This window comes from Periplaneta americana, chromosome 9, assembly GCF_040183065.1.
Source record: "Periplaneta americana isolate PAMFEO1 chromosome 9, P.americana_PAMFEO1_priV1, whole genome shotgun sequence".
NCBI lineage: Eukaryota > Metazoa > Arthropoda > Insecta > Blattodea > Blattidae > Periplaneta > Periplaneta americana.
The window spans coordinates 55,434,849-55,458,162 of record NC_091125.1 but is presented as its reverse complement, the minus strand read 5'-3'; the positions used below and the strand labels follow the sequence as shown (position 1 = coordinate 55,458,162).

The following is a 23,314-nucleotide window of genomic DNA, read 5'->3' as shown; positions in this document are numbered from 1 at the left end:
TAACCTATTTTTTATTACTGAAACGAATTTTTTAACTTAAATAATATTAAACTAACTTCAATCTAATGTAGGCATAACAATCTTAAATTAGCATTGAGAGACCTCACGTGCCTGCCTTCTAAGCAGATTCTATAATTATATTGGGTTTAAAATGATTTTGATTTTTGTTGACTACCTGTATTTTGAGATAAGATTTATCTTGATGTTGATATAATCATTATTGTTTTGATACCGGTAATATATATTTTCACGCCGGTAAGCAATACATCTACTGTCTCTAGTTCATGTGCAGTCATAACCTCACCATGAAAAGAGATTTCATAGGTCTACTATTAGGCCTACTTTGTTATGCATTGTAGAAACATTTGGAATTCAAAATATTCCTGAAGAGCAGGCAATAATGGAAACGAGAGAGAGAAAATAGTAATAATAATAATAATAATAATAATAATAATAATAATAATAATAATAATAATAATAATAATAGCAGTATTAATATGTTTATTTCATTCTTTTTTTACTTCTATTCACTATTCACGAAAAAGACAAAAATGAAAATAAAGGAAATAACACGATATATCAATAAAGGAGATACGTATAATAATTATAATAATAATAATAATAATAATAATAATAATAATAATAATAATAATGATTTATTTTAGCTGGCAGAGTTAAGGCCGTAAGGCCTTCTCTTCCACTCAACCAGCAAAAAGTGTATATACATATGCATGAACTTACAAAGAATCCAACAATTTGATTTAGATGAGAGTTACATGTATACAAAAGTTATTTACAAATTAAACAACAAAATACTATGAACTATTAATTAAACACTGAAATAAACTGTGTAGCAGAATTAAACTAAAATACATAGAATGTTAATATATTTCAAATAATATTAGATAATAGAAAGAGATTATTACGAGACAATTAAAATACAGCACAATCAGGATGATGTCTAAAGAAAAAAGTAACAATGTAGTCAGTGATAGTTTAAATCAGTATGATTGGAGTGAAATGCTAATAAGGTTATCTTTTAAGCTGTTCTTAAAGGTGTTTATTGTCTTGCAGCCCCTAAACCTAACTTAACGATAACACACACAAAACTTAACCTACTCAATCCAACTTAACCTAACTATATAAACTAATAGAAGATATGTACAAAATCTAACCGAACTATATAAATCAGTGGAACGGATACATACAAAATTAAACTTAGCGACATAAATCAATGAAAAAGATATGTACAGAACCTAATCTAATTATATAAATTAATGGATCAACTATGTACTGTACAAAATCTAACCTAATTTCACCAGCAGTGTCACTAACTATTTAATAACATGTTATATATCTGAAGTGACTGAAATAATCTAAACTATCGTCAACAAAAACTAGAAACTGAAATAAAACAACTTTAAATATATATTTTCTTTCTCGCGGGATCAATTAGGCTCCCAATTCAAATCACAAGCATTGTAATTTGTAGGTTATACGTCATTAATTTGTTAATGTTTGTTCACTTGTTTTGAAAGGCATTGTGGGACTTCTGTTACCAACCAAATTGTAACTCTACACTTTGCTGGCGTAAAGTGACACTGTGTGAAGTGCACTTCTTCAATCGTCTATGAGTACCACTAATATGAAAGAGCCACTTTCGTCAAAAGTGTCACTTTGCAAAGTGGTGATATAAAGTGTCGACTATGAATACCAGCCTAAAACTGTGCTTTTTATATGCCTATGTACTATAGTCTATATAATCCCACTTACAGAAGCTGTCACAGAATTCGACCAACTAACTTCTACAACAGAGACGGAGAACTCGTATTAAACAGAGAAGTAAGCATGAGTACCCGCATAAAACAGTAACCAAGGCAGCGGGAGAGGCTAAACTCTCTGAGAGAGGCTGTTACCCGTCGCTGTTCTGCAAGCGTGTTCCACTAGGGAAGGGCAATATAAAGGGGAGGAAAGTATGTCGAAAATTACGAAAGACGCAGTGTCCCAGGTCTAGCTGTCAATGTGCAAAATTTAATGCTGTGATGTCATTCCCAGCCAAAGTGGCGCACAAATATAGGTTCTCAGTGCCCGACGTTGTCTATTGATCACAAAATTCAACCGACAAACTTCTCGGATGTGTCTCACTATAATAATAATAATAATAATAATAATAATAATAATAATAATAATAATAATAATAATAATAATAATATACAATAATTATTGCTGTATAAAAGACACTTAACTAAATATCAACACTCCACATCCGGCATTGCGATGTCACCTACGATAATTATTATTAAAAACAGCTACTGAAATTCACGGAACAAGCCGTTGCCACTGATCATATAATTCGACAAATTTATGGAGTTCGTTCTGTGTAAACAAAGAGTCGAAAATGCATAAGAAACTGTGTTCTAGGTCAGCCATTTCTTCAAGTGTACAGTTTCATTTGCCTGCATTGCAGTGTCCAGCTTTTCGTATCTTTCAGCTCGCAGCATCTTCGACTTGGCAGCTAATGTAGATCACAAGTTACGACAGAAGGCGAAGTCACAACCATACGCACTGTGATATTCCGAAAACGTGGTATTTTAATTATGAGCCTTTTTTGTTATGTACTAAATTACGTAAATCTTTTTATCCTCATTCAGGTCATGTTGTTTATTACAAATAATGATATGCCAGTCGGTGTAATTCTTTCACTGAAAAATTAATCTTCACTACTATTAATCTTAACTGAACCAATACTCATATCGTCGGCTAAGAATGAAAACTTCGTATCTCAATTTAAAAAAAAAACGCTTTTTTGGCTTAATCGGAAGATAATCTCGTAACACATCGGTAAAAAGTGTAAAAACAACTGTTTCTGATTTAAAAAATAATTTGGTAAATTATGTTTAAAAATTAAGTCTACAGAGTTTTTCCGTTCTTCCTGTAAAGTGTGGTTTTATTATAGATCTACTACTAATACTATACATTATATTATATTAAATTCTAATTGTGCGATTTAGGCTAAGTAGGTCAACGTTTTCTTTTGTTTTCTGAAGTATTTTACACATACAGGGCTTTTCATTTCAAAACTTCTCAGTCTAAATAACTAATTATTTAAATTGAATTCAATTTATTTAAAAAAAACACGTCAATTTAGATATTAATGGGGAAGTCTGAAACCAGGCTTAATTGCATTTTACATTTCACCCTCCTACCCCCAGCCACTCCCACTTCGAAAAATTTCAAATGGTACCCCTATATTTTTACACTTAAATATGAAAGAGCATTCAATTGTTTATAGGCTCATTTATTTGTTTTCGCATCTTTTGTTTTCTATCGTCGCCTGGCAGCCTGTACCTTTTTATCAGTTGATTGTAGGATGATTTATGTTCTCTCTTGAAGGGTATACATCATTTTAAAATAATTTAATACACAAACACATCTATTACATGAAATTCTCAATACGTTTCTGTAGCTTATTCTCTTCAGCTCTTAATCAACAATAACAACAATCCAGGTTGCCAGAAAACAAAAGATGCGGAAACAAATGAATGAGGTGTATAAACAATTGAATACTCTTTCATACTGAAGTATAAAAATATAGGGGTGTCATTTGAAATTTCAAAGTGGAGGAAGTGGAGGTGGCTGGGGATAGGGGTGAAACCTAAAATGCAATTAAGCCTGGTTTCAGACTTTCGTCTCAATATCTAAACTGACTGTTTTTTTTTAGACTGGGAAGTTTTGAATTGAAAGCCCTGTATAATTTGATATTTCCGTCCTTGTTTAAAAAAAATTACACAGACAGAACCATAGTCTCGTAGTGTCAGTGACGTAATTATAACATGGCTTTTCTCTCTCCCCCCACCTCAATCCGATAAATTAACAAATTAATAAGCATGAAGTGTTGTCCAAAGGAAATGAAAACGATTGGCGAATAGGATAATAAAATATTAATAATATAAGGATAATAATGCATAGGCCTACCATTATTGGAAAATATATTTCATTTATTTATATCGTATATTTCATTGACTGACACAGAATACTGCATTCGTAAGAAAATGATGAAAGTAATGTATTTAGAAACACGACCAGAGTCATCCAGTTAAACAACGAACTATACATGAATAACAAAAACAACGGAATAATTAAAATATACATTTCTTTTAGAAACACAATGAAATTTAAAAAATATAGAAATTTAAATAAATGTATAACTTATTACAGAAGAGGCAATTTGTAAAAGTAAATTTATTCGCTGTATTTTATGCTGAGAAAATTGATGTTTATTTTTCTGATTTGTAATGGACATACCATAATTTCCAATGTATTTTACTTAAAATACGTAATCCACCAAGAAAAATAAATAAACAAAAATAAAAACAAAACAAATGTAAATCATCATCGACAAGGTAAAAGTGACAATATGAACTCGACAATATTTCCGTGATAAGTGGCTCTGATTGGTTAAAATTTAATGGATTCTTACACCCCCATTGGTGAGTCAGTACATGACCAAAATATCAATACAAAGTTGTCGCTACATGACGAATGCTTGTAGGTCTACGTAACACACATCATGCAGCAATTAAAATAATGTATCGAATATGGAATGATTTGTCAAATTAACCAAGACAGCATTTTTTAAATATAATTTTCTTTCGCAAAATCGCAACATTCCGACAATGGCGATCTCTACACGCTTTTAACTCCTTCCTCTGGAATAAAAACATCAGCGACGACGTATGCCACATAGGATGCTCACACGTTTCCAAACCCCGCTCCAATCTTTAAATACTAAGTTTGCCCACATAAATGCAAACTAGACACTTCAAAAGTCTTGTCTACTAACGAACGCAACCTTGCCCGACTATCGACCCATAACGATCCTGAAGAAACATTTTTTAAACATAGCCTAAGTCTGTAGTATTTCATTTTTCACGACTTATTATGTAATACAAATTCAAGATGGAAGTCATGACTTTGGGTAAATCACCGTGTTGTGCATTTCTGGGAAGCTTTTCATACAATCGCATTCTTTTACCCTATATGAGTAAAATGTATTCTATTTCATATGTATAAGATTCGTAAATCTGAATGTGATCGAAATCCACCAAGTAGTTAGAGAGAAACTAGTAGACAACATTCGAAATAATCCGTAGTCGATATAGAGAAAATATTTAGGCTAAATGAGGTGATCAAAGCAAACGGATACAAGTGACATTTATAAAAAAAAAACGTGAGTTAAGTGCATCCAGGGCAAGTTAAAGCAACTAAAATTTTATTGGCAAAGGGATATAGGCCTTATATATATATATATATATATATATATATATATATATATATCTTTCAACCACATCACACACTAAACTTGAAATTTAAAAATTCACTGAATTTACGAAAGCTTTAGTACTTTCAACCACATTTTCTCAAAAATAACTTTAAATGCACTTATACCCCTTTGCTTCTGATCCTCTCAAATATAGGCTATAAGTTTTTCAACACTCTTCTTCCTACATCCCGTAAATGAGACAGTGAAAACTGATGCTTTGTTTCTATCAGAAAGGAAAATGGAATTGATATGCAACGAACAATTCCACTCAGAATTCCCGTCTTATTCACAACCGGCAGTTCCATCCAAATCGAGAAGAAAGACCGTTAGAGGCAACTGCGTAAAAGCGGAGACGCCTAAAAATTCAGACACAGTGGAGATTGCAGAATATATTTAATATTGTAGGTAGTCGGTTTGCTAAGTTGGTAAAGCAAATGGATCTGTGACTGAACGGTTCCGGGTTCAATCTCAGGTCATGGGGGATGTTTCTCTTTGTCAAAACTTCCAGAACGGCTCTGACGTTCACTCATCCTTCTATCAAATTGAGTACCGGGTCTTTCCCGAGGGTAAAAAGCAGTCGGAGCGTGATGTCGATCATTCTAGAGTCGAGGTAATGAATGTTTGGAGTTTCACCTCCATAACTCCCATGCGCCTTCATGTTATCTTTTTACCTATTAGGCCTATTTATTAGAGTGAGAAAAGCGTCACACAAGCTATTTTACGTTTCAGTGATGAATCGTGAATTCGTTCGTTGTTCATAGAAGGCACGTATTATTCCGCATACTGTATTTTCGTACAGACTTCAACACCTCATTATCCTACACCAACGATGCCTTATAGTTCGTTATTACAGTGAAAGTTCACGTTGGGTCTCTTAAATTTGTTATTATTGTTTTCTTAACATTTCTAGGCCACATTCAGGCAATTATTTATTTACAGGTGTATGACACAAAAATACAACATAAAAATAATTAGCATTAAGTTTTAATAATTTAACAAAAATATTGGTCTTGAAAACCAAATATAAGGAACTCCTTTTAAAACTACTTTAATCACCAATATATTCTCTCCAATCAGAAACAAATACCTTATAATTGAGGTGTTCCCTGGAATAACAACTTAATGTATGTTACGTCGTTTTTCTGTTTTCATAATGCAGAAACACATCTCTCTCCTGACAAAATATTATTTCCCTCAAACATAGCGCCTTCTACAAAAACTTGAACGTCGCGTCGTTCTGCGCAATGCTGTTATACTAGGTCTAAAATGTTTAACGCTCTCTATCTCAAATTCAAGACTTTGTAGTTAAGTTATTGTTCCAAAAAAGTCTCAATTATAATATGATTTACATCCCAAAAACAAAGGTACATTAGATACATTTAAGATAGATTTAATAATAAGTACGTTACATTTAACTGATGCAAGGGTCTTTTTTCGTACATCTTTCCCCCTGTGTTGCAGTTATTTTTAAAGTTCCAGAATTTGATCTACAAAGTTGGAGCAGTTTCCTCCCGAAGCATAAATAAAATATTGAAAAAGTTAATATCTTGGTTCTCTGAGAGCTCCACAGGCACACTTCGCAGTCCATCAGACTGTCCCACCCATCTAAACGAACCATCATAAGCTGATACGCAAGACTCGGCATTGTCGGAAGTTTCCATAGTACTAATGGAACACTTGCGCTCCGTGTCATCAGTTGTTTGTGGATCGTGGCATTAATTCGCTTGTTTACAATACAGCACGGGGCGTGACCGGCAGATCGCGCTGCGTGTACTAGAGCAGCTGATTAACGCAGATCAACATTCTGTCAAGAGTCGCGCGTTGGCGAGATCACCTCTCAGAACCCTTCCTCCTGCAGGCCAACGCAGCTGTCGTGATGTTTAACGTTGCTACTAGTTTACTGAAGTTGTTTGTGCTGCAAAATGTCAGATGTAGTATTATAGGTTACAACATGTCGGTCATAGCTCAATCAGTTCGCACAAAAAGTTACTTAGGATTCTGATAGTAGCACAGTCTGTTACATTTTTGGTTGACAAGATGGATTATTAACCAGATTTCATAAGTGTACTTTCGATTCTTCTGCCACTGTGATTACATCATTATTCCACAATAACAATATTACGTCATTGTCCTTTAATTATGGAGATTCCGGTCAATTACTCCTCCAAGTTTCTTCCTGTCGACATAAATCCATACAAGCCTGTGAGACAGCAATTATTTCTTACCCTCAATTCAGGAATGTAATATAATATCAAAACACAGGAAGAGTCAAATGCCTGTGTTAAAAATGTTAACTATAGAATTTCAACGTCACAGGGCGAACCTAATCCTACTCTAGTTTTAATTTAGACAATTGCTATACTTACGTTTCATGCACGACTTTCTTTACATTTGTCATATGTTTAGTAAATAACTGAATAGCCTGAATTTTAAATTTAATCCTATAAATGGAGGGATTTTTTAAAATATAATCAAATTTTAAATTTAAATTTTTAGTGTACACTCAGTACTTTTTTTAATTTACAAAATATTTAGTTAATAAAAAATTATATTGTGGTTTATTAATTACAGCTTACAGAAACTGCAGTGAAAATTTCAAATTTACGTAAGAAAACAGCTTTCATAGCCTGCACATGCCATTCAAATTCAAGCGTACAGCCATTTGGATATGACGTAATTTGTATGCTTCTAAGCGCCGCAAAATAGTGAAACATATAAATGAATCCTAAAGATTCAAAATCCACTATATCCACTTTCACAAATTAAAGGATTTTGGCAGTAACGTGTGGAAAATAGAGGGAATTTTCAACGTAACAGTGACTTTTAACAAACCTTTTGCTTCATTTAGTGGCTTTTTGAATTCAAACTATATAAATCATTAGAATTCATTCTTAGCAAGCAATATTTGGGCATAACTCAATTCTGAAAAAAATGGTATTTAGGGGGATTTGAATCTAGGGATTCAAATAAGATATTAGAGATTGTTGATTATTTTTCTTCTCCCACAAAAAATGCGATTTATGATTGAAAGTTGCCAAATTTCACCGTCTTCCCCCCTTAAGCCTGTGATATGGAGAGGAATGGAGCGTGTGAAATGCACAGACAAAATAACTTCACCTTGTGCTAGAAAGAGTGGGTGAAGGAAGAATGCTGAAACTGATCAGGATGAGAAAAAGAAATTGGCTGGATCACCAGCAAAGAAGAAACTGCCTACTGAAGAATGCACTGGAAGGAACATGGGAGAAAAGTTTAGGGCAGAAGAAAATATCAGATAGACAACATTAAGGTACATGGATCGTATGCGGTGACGAAGAAGGTGGAAAAGTGGAAAGATTGGAGAATGCTGAGTTTGCAGTGAATGGCTTGCCCTTGGGCATAAAACTATGAATAAATGAATACTGACTGTAATCTTTGAGACCTTTAAATTTGAATAATAGATTGTCGAAAAAACTGAATGGTCCCCGGCCTTACATAGACACATGCAATGCTCAATCAGATGGCGCACAGCGTTGAGTGAATGATCTTATCTCGCGTATCATGTAACACTGTAGGAATTCACGGAGGCTGGCAACTCAGCTATTCCCTCCGAGTATGCGTCATTGTTTCTTAATGCGACATTCAAAGTAATTTGCACATATTTACTATACATCGTGAGATCCAACGAGTGGTGGAGTTCATCCGAACCAAAGCGTTGGCCTCCTAGGAATTTTTTCATTGGTCCGAAGAGGTGAAACTCAGACGGTGCAAGGTCTGGGCTGTAGGTTGGATGACTGCCGCCTCAATGCCTCTTGACATTTGGTGGTGTTGCAGCGGTCACTGGTCGGCCGGAACGTGCTTCCTCGGTAAGATTTACTCGGCCCTCTTCGAAGAACCTGCACCACCTGGAGATATTGTTACGGTCCAGACAATCAGCACTATACACCTCCAACATTTCCCTGTGGATTTCACTCGGACTATTTGTTTTGCTCAGAAAAAAAGACTACCCCTCGCTGTTCTTCACAAGTAGACGATGCTAGCACGCGTTCCATCTTCACTCAGTAGTTACCGCTCGTTCCGCCAGGGTGACACCTAATCGAGCCATTGCTGCCTGTAGAGCAATATTCACACTATCTGCCAACTTTGAACGTTCTAACCAAAATAGTACACCTTAAAGAAATTGTTGTACGTTACTTTCTGATCCTCCCTAATATATATACTGTGGGGGGGGGGGGGTCTGTGTGCGCGGTTTGAGGTTATTTCAAAACGAGTTGATTAATAGTTCCCTTGTTAGTTCAACTTCGCTTCGCATCTTGAATTACATCATTGTAAGCATTTTATTTCTTACTTTTCACAATCATTAACACTCCTTTTAAGGAGTGACACTAGACATTTACAAGCAGGACTCCTGGTCATGTAATTAGCACGGAGAAAGGTCACCGTTTGAGATAATACAGAACCCATGACAGGAAGTACTAACTTTGTTCTTGTGAAACAGACTAAAATCACTTCCCTTGCGAAAATCATTCCCGAATTCGGTGCATTTTAAACTATTAATTTAATTATATTACGTATTGAATAAAATAAATTTGCATACAAAAATAGACAAAAATAGTAGTTCCGGGCGTTACAATTGAACAGCTCTAGAATGCTGTGGTAACGTGTCTGAATCGTAGTTTCATGTAATATAATAAAGCAAAAAAAACGGAATTAAATTTACAGATTAAGAGTTCGAGAAAGACAAGATCGCTTCGCTTCAATTTACCTGTACGTAGAAATAAAGGTTACTAGGTTACCTCATATTATTTGTGGTAATCTGGAGGCTAGACGAAACAGCAGCTCGCTGGTGAATAGACCTAGTTATTGTCAAGCAAGTATATCGGACACGGTCTTCGTGACACTACATCCAATATGCAACGGTGTGGCTAATAATATCACAGACAGAACGGAGCTTTTCTTGTAATAAATATTTTAAGGGGTCGAGGTATTATACCCCCGCCACTGTGGACTCATCCGATCCTGGCTCAAAGTTTGGTGCGCGTCTCCATGACAACCCCAGCAGGGATACACGATGCCTTCACAGACAGATTTAGATATCTAAAAAACAGTTTAATCCACTCAGGGCAAGTGCAACGTATAACATCATCTTTTCTTCTTGCCGAACACTCTGTACGAAGAGAAAGCAATAAAACATTCAAATACAGAAAGATACTCTTAGTTTCCACTTCAGGAACCTTGGAAGAAATATATAACACATGATTCTAGTGTATGGAGAAGCGGGGGGGGGGGGGGAGCGAGATAGGACTAACCGCTACTTCGTTTTCAAATATGTTTTATGCGATCTAGTACATGGATATCTATCTGGAACTACATTTACCGTAGCTTACAACATTATTTTATACTGTACCATTAATTAGCCATTTAACTCTAGTTTTCCTAAACGATAAAATGGTAACATGCCTGCAATAGAAAAACTACGCATGGTAAATGTAAGAAAAATGTAAATGCTTGTAGAAAACCTGCGCACAATCAATTTATGCATCATAAATATTACAGTACCGGTCAGGGATTTAACGTGCTAGTGCTAGCGCATTGGCCTTGCATCCAGACGGTACGAGTTCTATCCCCGGTGAGGTCCAAGTGGAATCTGCGGACAAAACATATGTTGCAGAGGGTTTTCTCGGGGAACTGTCGTTTTCGTCTTTCATTCCACCAACACTCTTTACTTCTCCTCCCCCCCGTTTCATCTATCACCTGTAATAGTACAAATAGGTCGAGGTGATGTCTGGAGTAGTAGATAGGGGTTTCCTATGCTGATCTAGGTTCTAAGGGATTGGGGTTCCCGGCTCATCAGTAGATACTGGGGTCTTGCAAGGTCGAGGAAGGATATCCCGCCTGTCAACGTTGGATTCACGGATTCCACTCGGATCATCCGTCGGACTTGAGGCCCATTCACAATGAAAATTAAACATAACCGTAACATAAACACAGAAGTTTGCGCCCAGGCTACCAAATGGGATCATTCACAATGATTCACATAAGCATTGACATAAACATTACCGTAAGACGTTAACATGAAAGTTTGCAAACTCCAAACTTTCATGCTTATGCTTACGTGATTTGCAAACAGAACACAATCGTAGAGCGCTGAAGTATACGACAGAATATGAGAAAATGATGTCGTTGTTATGTTTCCATGGTTATCAAGTATGTTTGCTGTTATGTTTATGTTCCCATCGTGAATGATGGTATGACTTCTTGATTTTACCGTAACATTTATAACCTTAAGTTAACGCTTACGTTATTTCTTTTTTGTATTTATATGTGCTATCTGGTAGGATGGAAGAGAAGGCCTTATGGCCTTAATCCTGTCAGATTAAATAAATTATTATTATTATTAAAAAAATTTTCATTGTGAATGAGCCTTTAGATAATCAACGATAACAATGGGTCTTCGATGCATGCAGGGTGTACAATGGGCTTAAACGGTCTAAGTGCAAGGATCCATTCCGGATCCAGCCCTTGTGAAATCAATCAAATCAATCAGGGTGGGCATTTGTAGGCCTACATTATACTTTATCTGTCTCCCTACATGGTAGATTATATATCCCTCTGTATCTTACTTTACCTCATAAGGTGTCATAGCTGAAATGTTGACTGTATTATTAGTCCTTTGTGCTCGAGTGGTTACCATGGTCTGGGGTTCGTGAGTTCAAAACCAGTAGAAATAAATCTATTAGAGATGGTGACCATTGCTTCGGAAGATAATTAAAGTTAAAAGGATCATGTCATTGATTAAGGCACATTAAACAAACATTCCTGGGTTAGAGGACTTCAGGAAAAATTTACAGCTATTTATTATTCCAGAACAGAATAATAAATAAATAATACGAGTAATATAAAAATACTGATAGGGCCTACATACTATTTACTATACATCGGACTATATTTCATTTGTGCTGGGTAACTATCGGTGCTGGCCCCGGACTCATTTCACCGGCATTATCACATTTATCTCATTCAAACGCTAAATAACCTAAGATGTTGATAAAGCGTCTTAAAATAACACACTGAAATATTTCATTTGCATGCTGAGAAAATTGATGTTGATTATTTCTGAGTTCATTAATAAATAGGTTTGTATTCCTCATTCAGCTGTAGAAACAATTATGAAACATCAGCGACAAGACGAAAGTGGCAATATGAAATCGATAATACTGCATTGATAAATGACATTAACTTACTAAAATTCAGCGGATTCTTACACTCCATTCGTAAACTGGCACCTACATGAGCGACACAGTTTTGTTAAATGCAGTGTTTTTGAAATGTAACGTTTGATAACTTGTAATCAATATGTGCGATATGTGCAGGACTTACGAAATTGATGTAGAATTAATGTAACCGATATATCCTATACATGTAACGCTTGTGATATTCAATGTCTTAATTCTTGTAGAGGATGCGTTAACAAAATATGAAATAAGGGTATAAATATGAAATAGAGTGATAGGCCTATACGACCTGAGACGTGTTATATTCCAGCGGAAGCCTTCCAAATTACTACGCACTGATACTCTCTTTCGAGGGAATGTGTTAGTTTCCAGTTAGAAGCTGAACTGTTGAAACGTTTATCATTATTGAGTTTTCGAGGAAAGTGGCAATTCTGGCGGCAAGTTCTTTTCTTGAATATTAATGTCCGAAATATTAATGATATACCTATATTTTTAAAGATAAATAATCTATAGCAATGTATGTTTAATTGATTTCGTTTTTAAATAATGGTTATAAATTTTGAGGTTATGACTCACATCAGTGTGTCACAAATATGAAATACTAATATTATTAGTAATCCATCTTTATACCCTGGTTTTCTGTTTCCTTTGGCACCCGTAGAAAGAGGGAAAACCTCACCTTCCAACAAACTTAGAAAACAGTGGAATGAAAAGGCAATGCAAGAAGCCATAAAATAAATTGAGAAAAGACGTGAGAGACGATTCATCTGAATTCGGTATTAAGATTGCGAAAACACCTTCTAATGAAGATGCTGAATGTTTGTTCTGTGTTTTTCTTAGTAGTGACCATATTGATTTTGCAATTTTGTTAAACTTGTAACTTGTTAATAGTATTCTATGTATGTACCTCCATTTTTATGACAGAAATATGTTAGATTTTGAGGAAATTATTTTTTTCGAACATTTCATAACATCTTACGTACTTCTAAGTCCGGTGTACCATTCACAGGGACAGTCAGCAATAAACAGGACGATACTTTACGTTCAGTATTCAAAATATATAGTTTCGGAAACGAAAAAAGAAAATGGTATTCCATATTTGTAACACTTCCTCTATTACATTATCTACTGGCTGTATTCCAAATTTATTGTCGAAATTTACGCATCCGATATACTCAATAAAAGCAGTTACTTTCAATTTTAACACCTGAATTCTCTAAAATCTGACATTTACATCTAATACATTCGGTACGCATTAGCTTATATTTTTCAATTCTAACATCTGAAGTGTAGAATTATCCGATATATTGTACTTATCAATTTTAAATTTCGAATTCTCGCGTTCCATATATACCCAATGCATTTTATACTATTCAATTTTAACATCTGAATTCTCATATCCAATACATCGCGAAGCGCAGAAACGCTTCAATTCCTAAATCATCTCTAGACCTATGCTATACTCCAAAATTGTTACGTCTCTATTCTCGTATGTCACTGCCTCTTTAACTGAGAAGTTAAATTTTCCGATATATTGTACTTATCAATTTTAAATTTCGAATTCTCGCGTTCCATATATACCCAATGCATTTTATACTATTCAATTTTAACATCTGAATTCTCATATCCAATACATCGCGAAGCGCAGAAACGCTTCAATCCCTAAATCATCTCTAGACCTATGCTATACTCCAAAATTGTTACGTCTCTATTCTCGTATGTCACTGCCTCTTTAACTGAGAAGTTCAATTTTCCATCACTCAAGCTGACCTTTACAAATGAATACCATTCGCAACATTTCAACCTTCCTTGTAACAATAGCAATGCCGTCTGTATATGAGTATCATTAAAACAGAAAGTACAGACTAAATTAATTTATTCGGTAAGCATAAATAAAAAACATGGCAGTGAAAACCTGCGACAAAACTTTCCACTCTGGTAATATATTTAAAACAATCATTAAATAAACAGTGTAGTTTCTATAACAGCGATTGCAACAAATTTGAGAACGTAACAACATACTCGATCTGAATCAATATACAATAATTTAAACCATTCAGCATTTTATGCGTAACTTTAAATGTCTCAGCATGACATGTGGGAACAAAGGTGGTCTGTCAAAAGAAGCCAAGTACAGACGTGATCGCACCCGTCAAGCTGGTCGCTTCGTGAACCGAGAAACTCCCCCCCCCCCCCGCTCTGACAACACAGTTGTTATAGGACTACACTTCAAAACGGGGTCGACACTAATGCAACATTCCACAACACATTGCACTCAAGCTATATCTGCAAATTCGAGACATTCAATACTTCAAGTTCTTGACATCTGTATACGCTATGTATGTAGCACACGTTCGGTATAAAATTTCCTTTATCAAAATGTTTCCGATTTATCCCACAGTTACACGTCTTCCGTACTACATAAGAGTAAAACCTAATTTAAATTGCTGAACTTAAAACTGAAACTTCTGAAACAATTACAATTCTTATATGAAACGTTCCATTAGGCCTATTACAAACTATATTTTCTAGTTTGTTCTGCAGTTATTAACCCTCGTTAACAATTTCATTATTGCCAGGGTCGGGTATTTATGGAGATAGCGAAAATCACGACATAATAGATATACAATAAATGTTTACTAATCCTTACGAATTAACTGATTCTGATTTATAATATCCGGATAAAACAATTGCGAGAAATCGCGAAATAGAGTTCTAATAGCGAAATGTGAACACATTCGTGAATTATTAAGTTACTATTGCGTCGTTTTATGACAAATTTCATATTCTGACTTGTTTTTTTCGGATTTTTTTTTCACTTGAATTTGTTACATATCCAAGTAGGCTACATTACATGGTATTCTAAGTGTTCTGATTACATTAGTGAACTCAAAAGACGGAGAATTCAACATTTCACTAATAATTTGAAAGTGTTAATTTTAGGCTGCAAGTTTTTTTTTTATGAATGTGTGTTAAATAAAGTCTCAATCCAACAAATATTGTCTATTGTCCATACCGCACCTTTACCAGAATTCAACGAATCTTTAATGTTAATTATTTGGAAGGCAATATTCATACTGAGTTAATACTCCAATTCCAAAATAATTGTACTTTCCAAATTTTCCATTAATCTCCGCCAAGAGTACAAATCAATCTCCAACAATCTCCACCGACATCAATATTAAAAAACACAAATGATAAAATTAATCTCCATAAATACCTGCCCTTGATTATTGCCTTTGATTACTATTTATTATCCAAATCTTGTGTAACAACTATGAAACTAGAATCGCCAAGTTGTCTAATTTATCAACTATAATGTCTAGTTCTTTCTGCGTAGGAAGCAAACACGATATCGTACACTCTACGTCTCAGTTCGAAAACTCTGAGATGAATTCAGTGGCAAGCCACAAAAATGTAAATTAAATACAATTAAAATATTCATGGCTCAGTATCTTTCAGTCCCGATCAAATTAAATTTGGCATCCTTGCAATAGATGCCTTCTGCTTTACTTTACATTTTTATATTTTCAAAGAACTGTTAATAGTAACTATTTTCCAATTTTTTATATAAAAATTATGTAATCATTCATTTCCGTAATTTTTTCCATAAATGTGTGAATTTTTTAATGATTCTTACTTTAAAATGTTTACAATAATACATTTTTTTCAACTTTCATAGAATGCATTCCTATTTTAATATTTTCATAATCTATATTATTTTTATAAAATAATTAACAAATGCTAGAGCTATGATTTTGGTTTATGTTAAGATGTGAAAAATATATCCTGTATGCTTGCATAATTTCATTAAATTTATAAAAAAAAGAAAAACTTTTTAAGTTGTTAGGAAAAACAAATGTAAATTATGAAGTTTTGAAAAACGAGCAACAAAGAGTAAATTTAAAGGGGCGGTGAAGTGAAGTGAAGTGAAGTGAAGTGAAGTGAAGTACGAAAGTTGAAGAGCATACCTCAGATACTAGTAGAGATATCTAAGAAATTATTTCTTCACAAAAAAAGATAAAAGTAGACGGTATAAATGAACAAATAAATGGAGAAATATCCTTTTTTTTTCCTCCTAATGGACGGAAGAAGATTCACGAATTAGGGAGGGACACTTATACAGTTTATGGTGAAGTAAAAGTAAATTATACACAGAAACAATGATCGCACGTTTAGTTCACACTATAACTCAGGTGTAGCACGTCACATCATGATGTTTTTGCTACCCTAGTGCTATGCGGTGTGTAGTACCTCTTCCTTGATCACAGAGTACTGATACTGTATGTTCAGTATTGCTGCTCAATATACACAACCAAAACTTACTTAACAAACTTTTGCATTGGTCTTGCATATTTTCAACAACGCAAACGCGATTTGTTATTTATCTACCATTCATAATAATTACGTTATCCTATCTGAACAACATTTAAGCGACTAAAAAACACAATTAAATTTTTCATAAAAAATACGTTTTCGGATCTAGTCGTCATCAATCTCTAGCCAATCATGTAACTTCAGTCGTTCAGTAGGCCATCTTATAATTTTGAACCATTTAATTACTGCACTGTTTGATTGAAACTTATATCCTTTCAGATACACAAACTTTACCTTAACGACTCAATCAAAATGCGAGTTAGTAATTGAACAGCACATTCTCAAAACAAGTTTTGTCCAAAACTGCTAAAAATTTGCGAAGCCTATTGTTGCCTATCTTTTAAGTTACTCTAACAATAGGTGAAGAGATAATTCTGAAAACACGTTTACTGCACTCGAAACACAGCTGTAAGTCTATCCCTAGTTTGAATGGAAACAAGTTACAAGTCGTTACAGTTTCTTTTACTGCTCTGAAAACTATGAAGAATGGACTGAACTTGTTTTGAGTACGAGCTCTTCAATTACTAAACCATTCGAAGTATGCATTTTACTTCTTCTGTAATATAATTCTCTCTGGTTATACATACGATCAGTTCCGTAAATATTCCAACGCACTTTAACACCCACAATTAAGATTTTGTAGATATTGTTCTCTACACGTAACGCTGTTGGTATATTTGTGGAGGTTGCCCTGACCTCTTTCAATGTCACACTAGACGAACACACGATCGCACTCCCGTGACAATCTGTACGATGCCATGCTAATTGCAACGATTTATGTTATTTTTACAACCCTGCGTAACAAGTAATTTACAATGACTTTTGAGTGCTTATTTGATTTTGTTCATTTTGTCTCACACCTCCTTCAAGCAAAAGTTACTTTTCTTCGCTTACAGCACTGGTAAGACAAACCTTCACCTTGCTTATTTTACTTATATAATTTTTTGCGCAATTGTCCTTCCGCACTTAATAAAGTTTTATAACCCACTTGATGCATCTGACACTTCAACTCATCTACTTTAACATACACAAATAACATGTAAATTTCACGTGTTTTAACGTAGTGTCAACCTGCTTAGTCATATTTACTATACTCTAAACTGCTCTTATACGTATGTATTTGCTCTGTAGAAATACAATATTACACGCCTGAAAACCCAATAAAAATATTCGGAGCACCTAAATGCTTGGAATCCTAATCTAGCAACAATAATCATTGCGTATTTAGAACTCTGTGACCTGCATCCAAGCTCGTAAATTATGACCTACCTGACCCATGCACTAGTACTAAACATTGCACCTATCCAACACATGCTACAGCTACCCCACTCACTGTGACGCTGCACGCGCGCCCTCTCCCCTGCGGCCTCGTGACGCGACTGATGCAGCGCGACGTGACGGCCCGCCCGTCCGCCTGGCAGCCCCGCATTCTAACAACGCGGCCTCATCGATCCATTATATCGACCGGCGCAGGTTCGAACCCCCTGCGTCAAAATTCGAAATTTCGCCGCCACTACAAGTATTCTAACTGCCACCGCGGAGATAAATCCTGTACATGTGAGAATTAATCCTGCGTATGTAAATCTCTATAGATACTAAAATTCTGACTGATACAACCATTATCAGGCAGTACATTTCACTTGACAATATATGTCAGAGAAGAACTGTTACATACATTTCAAGTTTGATTAGTGAACTAGGTTACTAGTCAGCATTATATGCAATGGAGAGGAGATAGGAACTGACCACCAGATCCCGTTATCTCCTGGCTTATTTGCCTCATGTGTGCTTTATTGGTATCACTCATGAGATTTAAGCCAGTCTTCAGATTGTTGTATAGATAAACACAATATAATATTTGTTACTCAGTCAAATGACAAATCAATGTAAAATAATGACTTATATTATACTGTCATCAAGTTTTATATACATGAGCTACAAATTGCAAACGTTTTCGCCCATTCAGGCATCTTCAGGCACAATTATACAATATCTCAATATCAAACTGTGTAGCTATTACATTGGTGGTAGATAAACTGTTTAAGATTAATGATGTACAAAACATCTCCATAATTAAAATATAATATTACAAGTCATAAAATTAAAATAATGTTAAAAACCACGTAGTGTTGTAATTAAACTTCATAATATTCTGTGGAACTCTTATTCAGTAGAGTCCAATGAGTGATGAATTATGTGTCGTTTGAACGTGGCAACTGTATAGATCACTATAAAACATCCTATGTTTGAAGTAGTTACGTAGACGTGAGACGACCTGCTGCTGTTGGAACTGTAGCTAGTCATAAGAGTAAGGACGAAAATGATCCTGAATCACACTGACGCTGACTGATGAGCGGCAAATTGTTTATCCATAAATTTCGCTAGAAATGAAGACTTAATTATGTTCTTCAATTCTAAAAAGTACAATGGTAATGTCAAATTTCTGAGCATATACTTGGAGTCAAACTTGAAATGTAAAATACATACAGATCTCATTTGGAAAAAGGTATCAAAAGGGATCTTTCTGATATTACAGCTTAAATTAATATCAAGATGACCTAAAGGTATTGAAAGATGTATATTTTGCCTACACTCACTCTTATATATCATCCCTGATTACATATATATCAGATTGGCCACATATAAAAGAGAACAACCACAAAGATCGCCACTGTCGAAAAGGAATTTTTTGGTAACGACCGCTAGATAGAATTACAGCTGTAAGCTATTACTGCATGCAATTCCATCAAGCAACATTATAACGTGACTTCCTTTGCAATCGCTAGATGGCAGCATATGAAACTGATAATAGTTGTTGCCTTGAAAGTCCATTAGGGTGATCAATTTTAACATGTGATCAGGGTTATCATGTAGAATTTTTGTTTGGGGTAATGAACCGAATGTCGAAAAATTGTAAATCTACAGAAAAGGGCCATAAGATTAACGTGCAATATGAAAACTAAAACTCACTGTAAACTTTTATCTAGGAAATTAAAACATTTTAGTTACAGTATCACTGTATATATCATACAATATTTGTTTCAAATTAAGTAAAATTTTAACTCGTTTTTACTACTTAACGCTACTTACGAATACTTACTTACTTACAAATGGCTTTTAGGGAACCCGTAGGTTCATTGCCGCCCTCACATAAGTCCCTATCCTGTGCAAAATTAATCCAATCTCTATCATCATATCCCATCTCCCTCAAATCAATTTTAATATTATCCTCCCATCTACGTCTCGGCCTCCCCAAAAGTCTTTTTCCCTCCGGTCTCCCAACTAACACTCTATATGTATTTCTGGATTTACTCATACGTGTTACATGCCCTGCTCATCTCAAACGTCTGGATTTAATGTTCCTAATTGTCAGGTGAAGAATACAATACGCGCAGTTCTGCGTTGTGTAACTTTCTCCATTCACTATAACTTCATCCCTATTAGCCCAAATATTTTCCTAAGAACCTTATTCTCAAACACCCTTAATCTCTGTTCCTCTCTCTAAGTGACAGTCCAAGTTTTACAACCATACAGAAAAACCGGTAATATAACTGTTTTATAAATTCTAACTTTAAGATTTTTTTACAGCAGACCAGATGACAAAAGCTTCTCAACCGAATAATAACAGGCATTTCCCATATTTATTCTGCGTTTAATTTTCTCCCGAGTGTCATTCATATTTGTTACTGATGCTCCAAGATTTTAAAATTTTTCCACTTTTTCGAAGAATAAATCTCCTATTTTTATACTTCCACCTCGTACAATATTCTGGTCATGTGACATAATCATATACTTACGAATACAACACCAAAAACAAAAAAAATTGAGCCTTAAATACCTAAAACAAAAATAGCATTTAGAAAATGACAATCACACTACTCAATATATTGCATAATCATATCAACCAACAGCCAGAAATAATCTGTCAAAGGCTTAGTTAATTAGTCATTGCTTTTGCAATATTAATGAGTAGTACTATAAATTATTTAGAAATTAAGTTTTTTTAGAATCAAGTTTTATTCTCTTAATCAAGTTTTTTTATTCATTTGAATCTGTCACACACTGTAAAATGTGTCGACAATAAAGTGAATTTAGTAATTAAGTAAAAAGGAAACAAATGGCCCAATACTTGAATTATATTATATTTAATTAATCACCCGCAGTGGTAACGTTCCTGGCTACTGTCTGTGACTGGTTCTGCGGCGCCGCGCTGGAAAGAATTCAGGCAGAATGGAGACACTTCATTCTGCCTGAATGAAGACACTCTGGAGTGTCAAAATGGCTTTAGAAAAGGAAGATCATGTGTAGATCCATTATTTAGTATCAAACTATTGTTAGAAAAAAGAAGAGAATTTAATTTAGAAACCCATATAGCTTTTATTGATTTTATGAAAGCTTTTGATAAAGTCCGAAGAGACCTTTTATTCGACATATTACAAGATAAAAATATTCCAAATTTGCTATTACAAAATATAATAGAAATCTACACAGACAGCAAAATAAGTGTCAAAATAAATTACTGTATATACGAAAGAAAATTAGTTAATAATGGAGTTCGACAAGGTTGTCCACTATCACCAACTTTATTTAATATCTATATAAATGAAATTATTTTAAAATGGAACCAAATCTACACATCAGGAATCAAAATAACCAGTGCTCTAACATTAAATACCTTACTCTATGCCGATGATCAAGTCATAATTTCCAATTCAGAGGATAATTTACAAAGAGGACTGTATACATTAAATAAAATATTAAAAGATTTTGGGATGGAAATTTCAGCACAAAAATCAAAAGTAATGGCATTTTTAGGACAAGACCCAGTCAGAAGTAAGATAATACAGAATAACCAATGTCTCGAACAAGTGCAAAATTTCAATTATCTGGGTTGTGAAATATCTTATTAAAATGAAAAAGATATGAACAAGAAAATTACCAAATTTACACAAATTCTAGGAATGATAAACAATACATTGAAAGCTAAATTAGTACAAAAATCTACAAGAATAAAAATATATAATACACTAGCATTACCCTTCCTTTTATACGGAAGCGAGATTTGGACATTAAAGAAAAAAGACATGAACAGAATCAAAGCAACGGAAATTAAATTTATCAGGAGGACAGCAGGATATACTCTTTTAGACCGAAAAAGGAATGAAGAAATTTTAGAACAATTAGAAGTAGAGTCAGTAGAAGAAAAAATCAACAGATACAAATTCAATTGGCTAGATCATGTAAGAAGAACGGAAAATTCAAGAATCCCAAAAATTATGATGCAGTATAAACCTAGAGGACGTCGTCGACCAGGAAGACCTTTAAGAAGACTGCTAGATGGGGCCGAAACAGGTCTACAGAGGCCTAATTCGTGAAGGATGATGATGATGATGATGATGATGATGATGATGATGATGAAGACACTGCGAATTCACCCATTCCACTGTAATCGGCAACTAGTAATCGGAAGCTACTATTAGTTTATCACAAGTAAGGAAACATTTAACGCACAAATCATTAATGGAGGAAATTTAACCCAACTGCATTGTCCTAAACTAAACATTTTTTTTTCTTGGCACTTCAACGCACTGGCGCCGACTTCGGGGACGGGGGAAGGCACTTTCTGTCCCAACTTATAAGAGCCAGGAGCGTCGTTCCCCCAATAAAATTAACAGTAGAGCCTTCCTACTTCAAATAATTCGAAGAGAGATTCCTTATATTAAAAAAAAATAATTTGTTTGAAATATGAACTAGCATAGAAATCAAATTTAGATAGCCAGATGCCGCAATGAATATTTTATTGACCTAACTCGCAAAGCCACCTCCCTTTCTTTCCTCCTGCATTTGAGATACGATAGATAAAACTATGATGCCGGTTTAAATTTTCCAAATATTGCGATCGAACAGGAATGGTCAGAAGTATTACCAAGTGGAAATAATACAGTTAACGGTTCAAATTAGCAGTGTATTTAATTGTATTTTGCCTAATATCAGTTACAAATTTATTATTAATTTTAAAATATTTTTATAAATAATTAAATTTGTTTCGGAATTTGAAAGTAACCGTTACAAATATTCAGTTTCAGTGATCGTTTTCTTGTGAAGATCGTCGTCACGAGAGTGTACTTTTTAAGCGATTAGCGATTGTGATGAAACTGTTGACAATGGATAAATTTTTATAAAGAAAACTGTCCAAAATAAAACTACAACCTACTGAAACAGAATGATAAATTGGTTATAGTAATGGCAGTAAAACTAATAGCTCATGTTCATCATCGTTGCAAGAATCAATCAGAGGTATGCTAAACAGTGAAAGGGAAAAGGTAGTGCATAATGACCGCAGTTTTCAGCCATCTTTGGTTAAGCAATTTCTATGAGTACCTTGATTACTTATGGCTTTTAA

At 34.4% G+C, this 23,314-nt stretch overlaps 1 protein-coding gene across 2 annotated transcripts in view; it reads right to left on the bottom strand.

Moving 5' to 3' along the window:
* The window catches only part of SNF4Agamma (SNF4/AMP-activated protein kinase gamma subunit), a 1,170,361-nt gene that overhangs the window by 801,630 nt on the left and 345,417 nt on the right, over nucleotides 1–23,314 (bottom strand). Inside the window, exon 1 of one of the 2 annotated variants that reach the window (XM_069834749.1) lies at nucleotides 18,245–18,355. The exons of the other annotated variant lie outside the window; for it this stretch is intronic. Coding sequence (XP_069690850.1) covers nucleotides 18,245–18,340 — 96 coding nt within the window. The 5' untranslated portion in view covers nucleotides 18,341–18,355. Of the gene's footprint in view, nucleotides 1–18,244; nucleotides 18,356–23,314 lie in introns of those variants that run through there. 2 annotated transcript variants of the gene reach the window in all.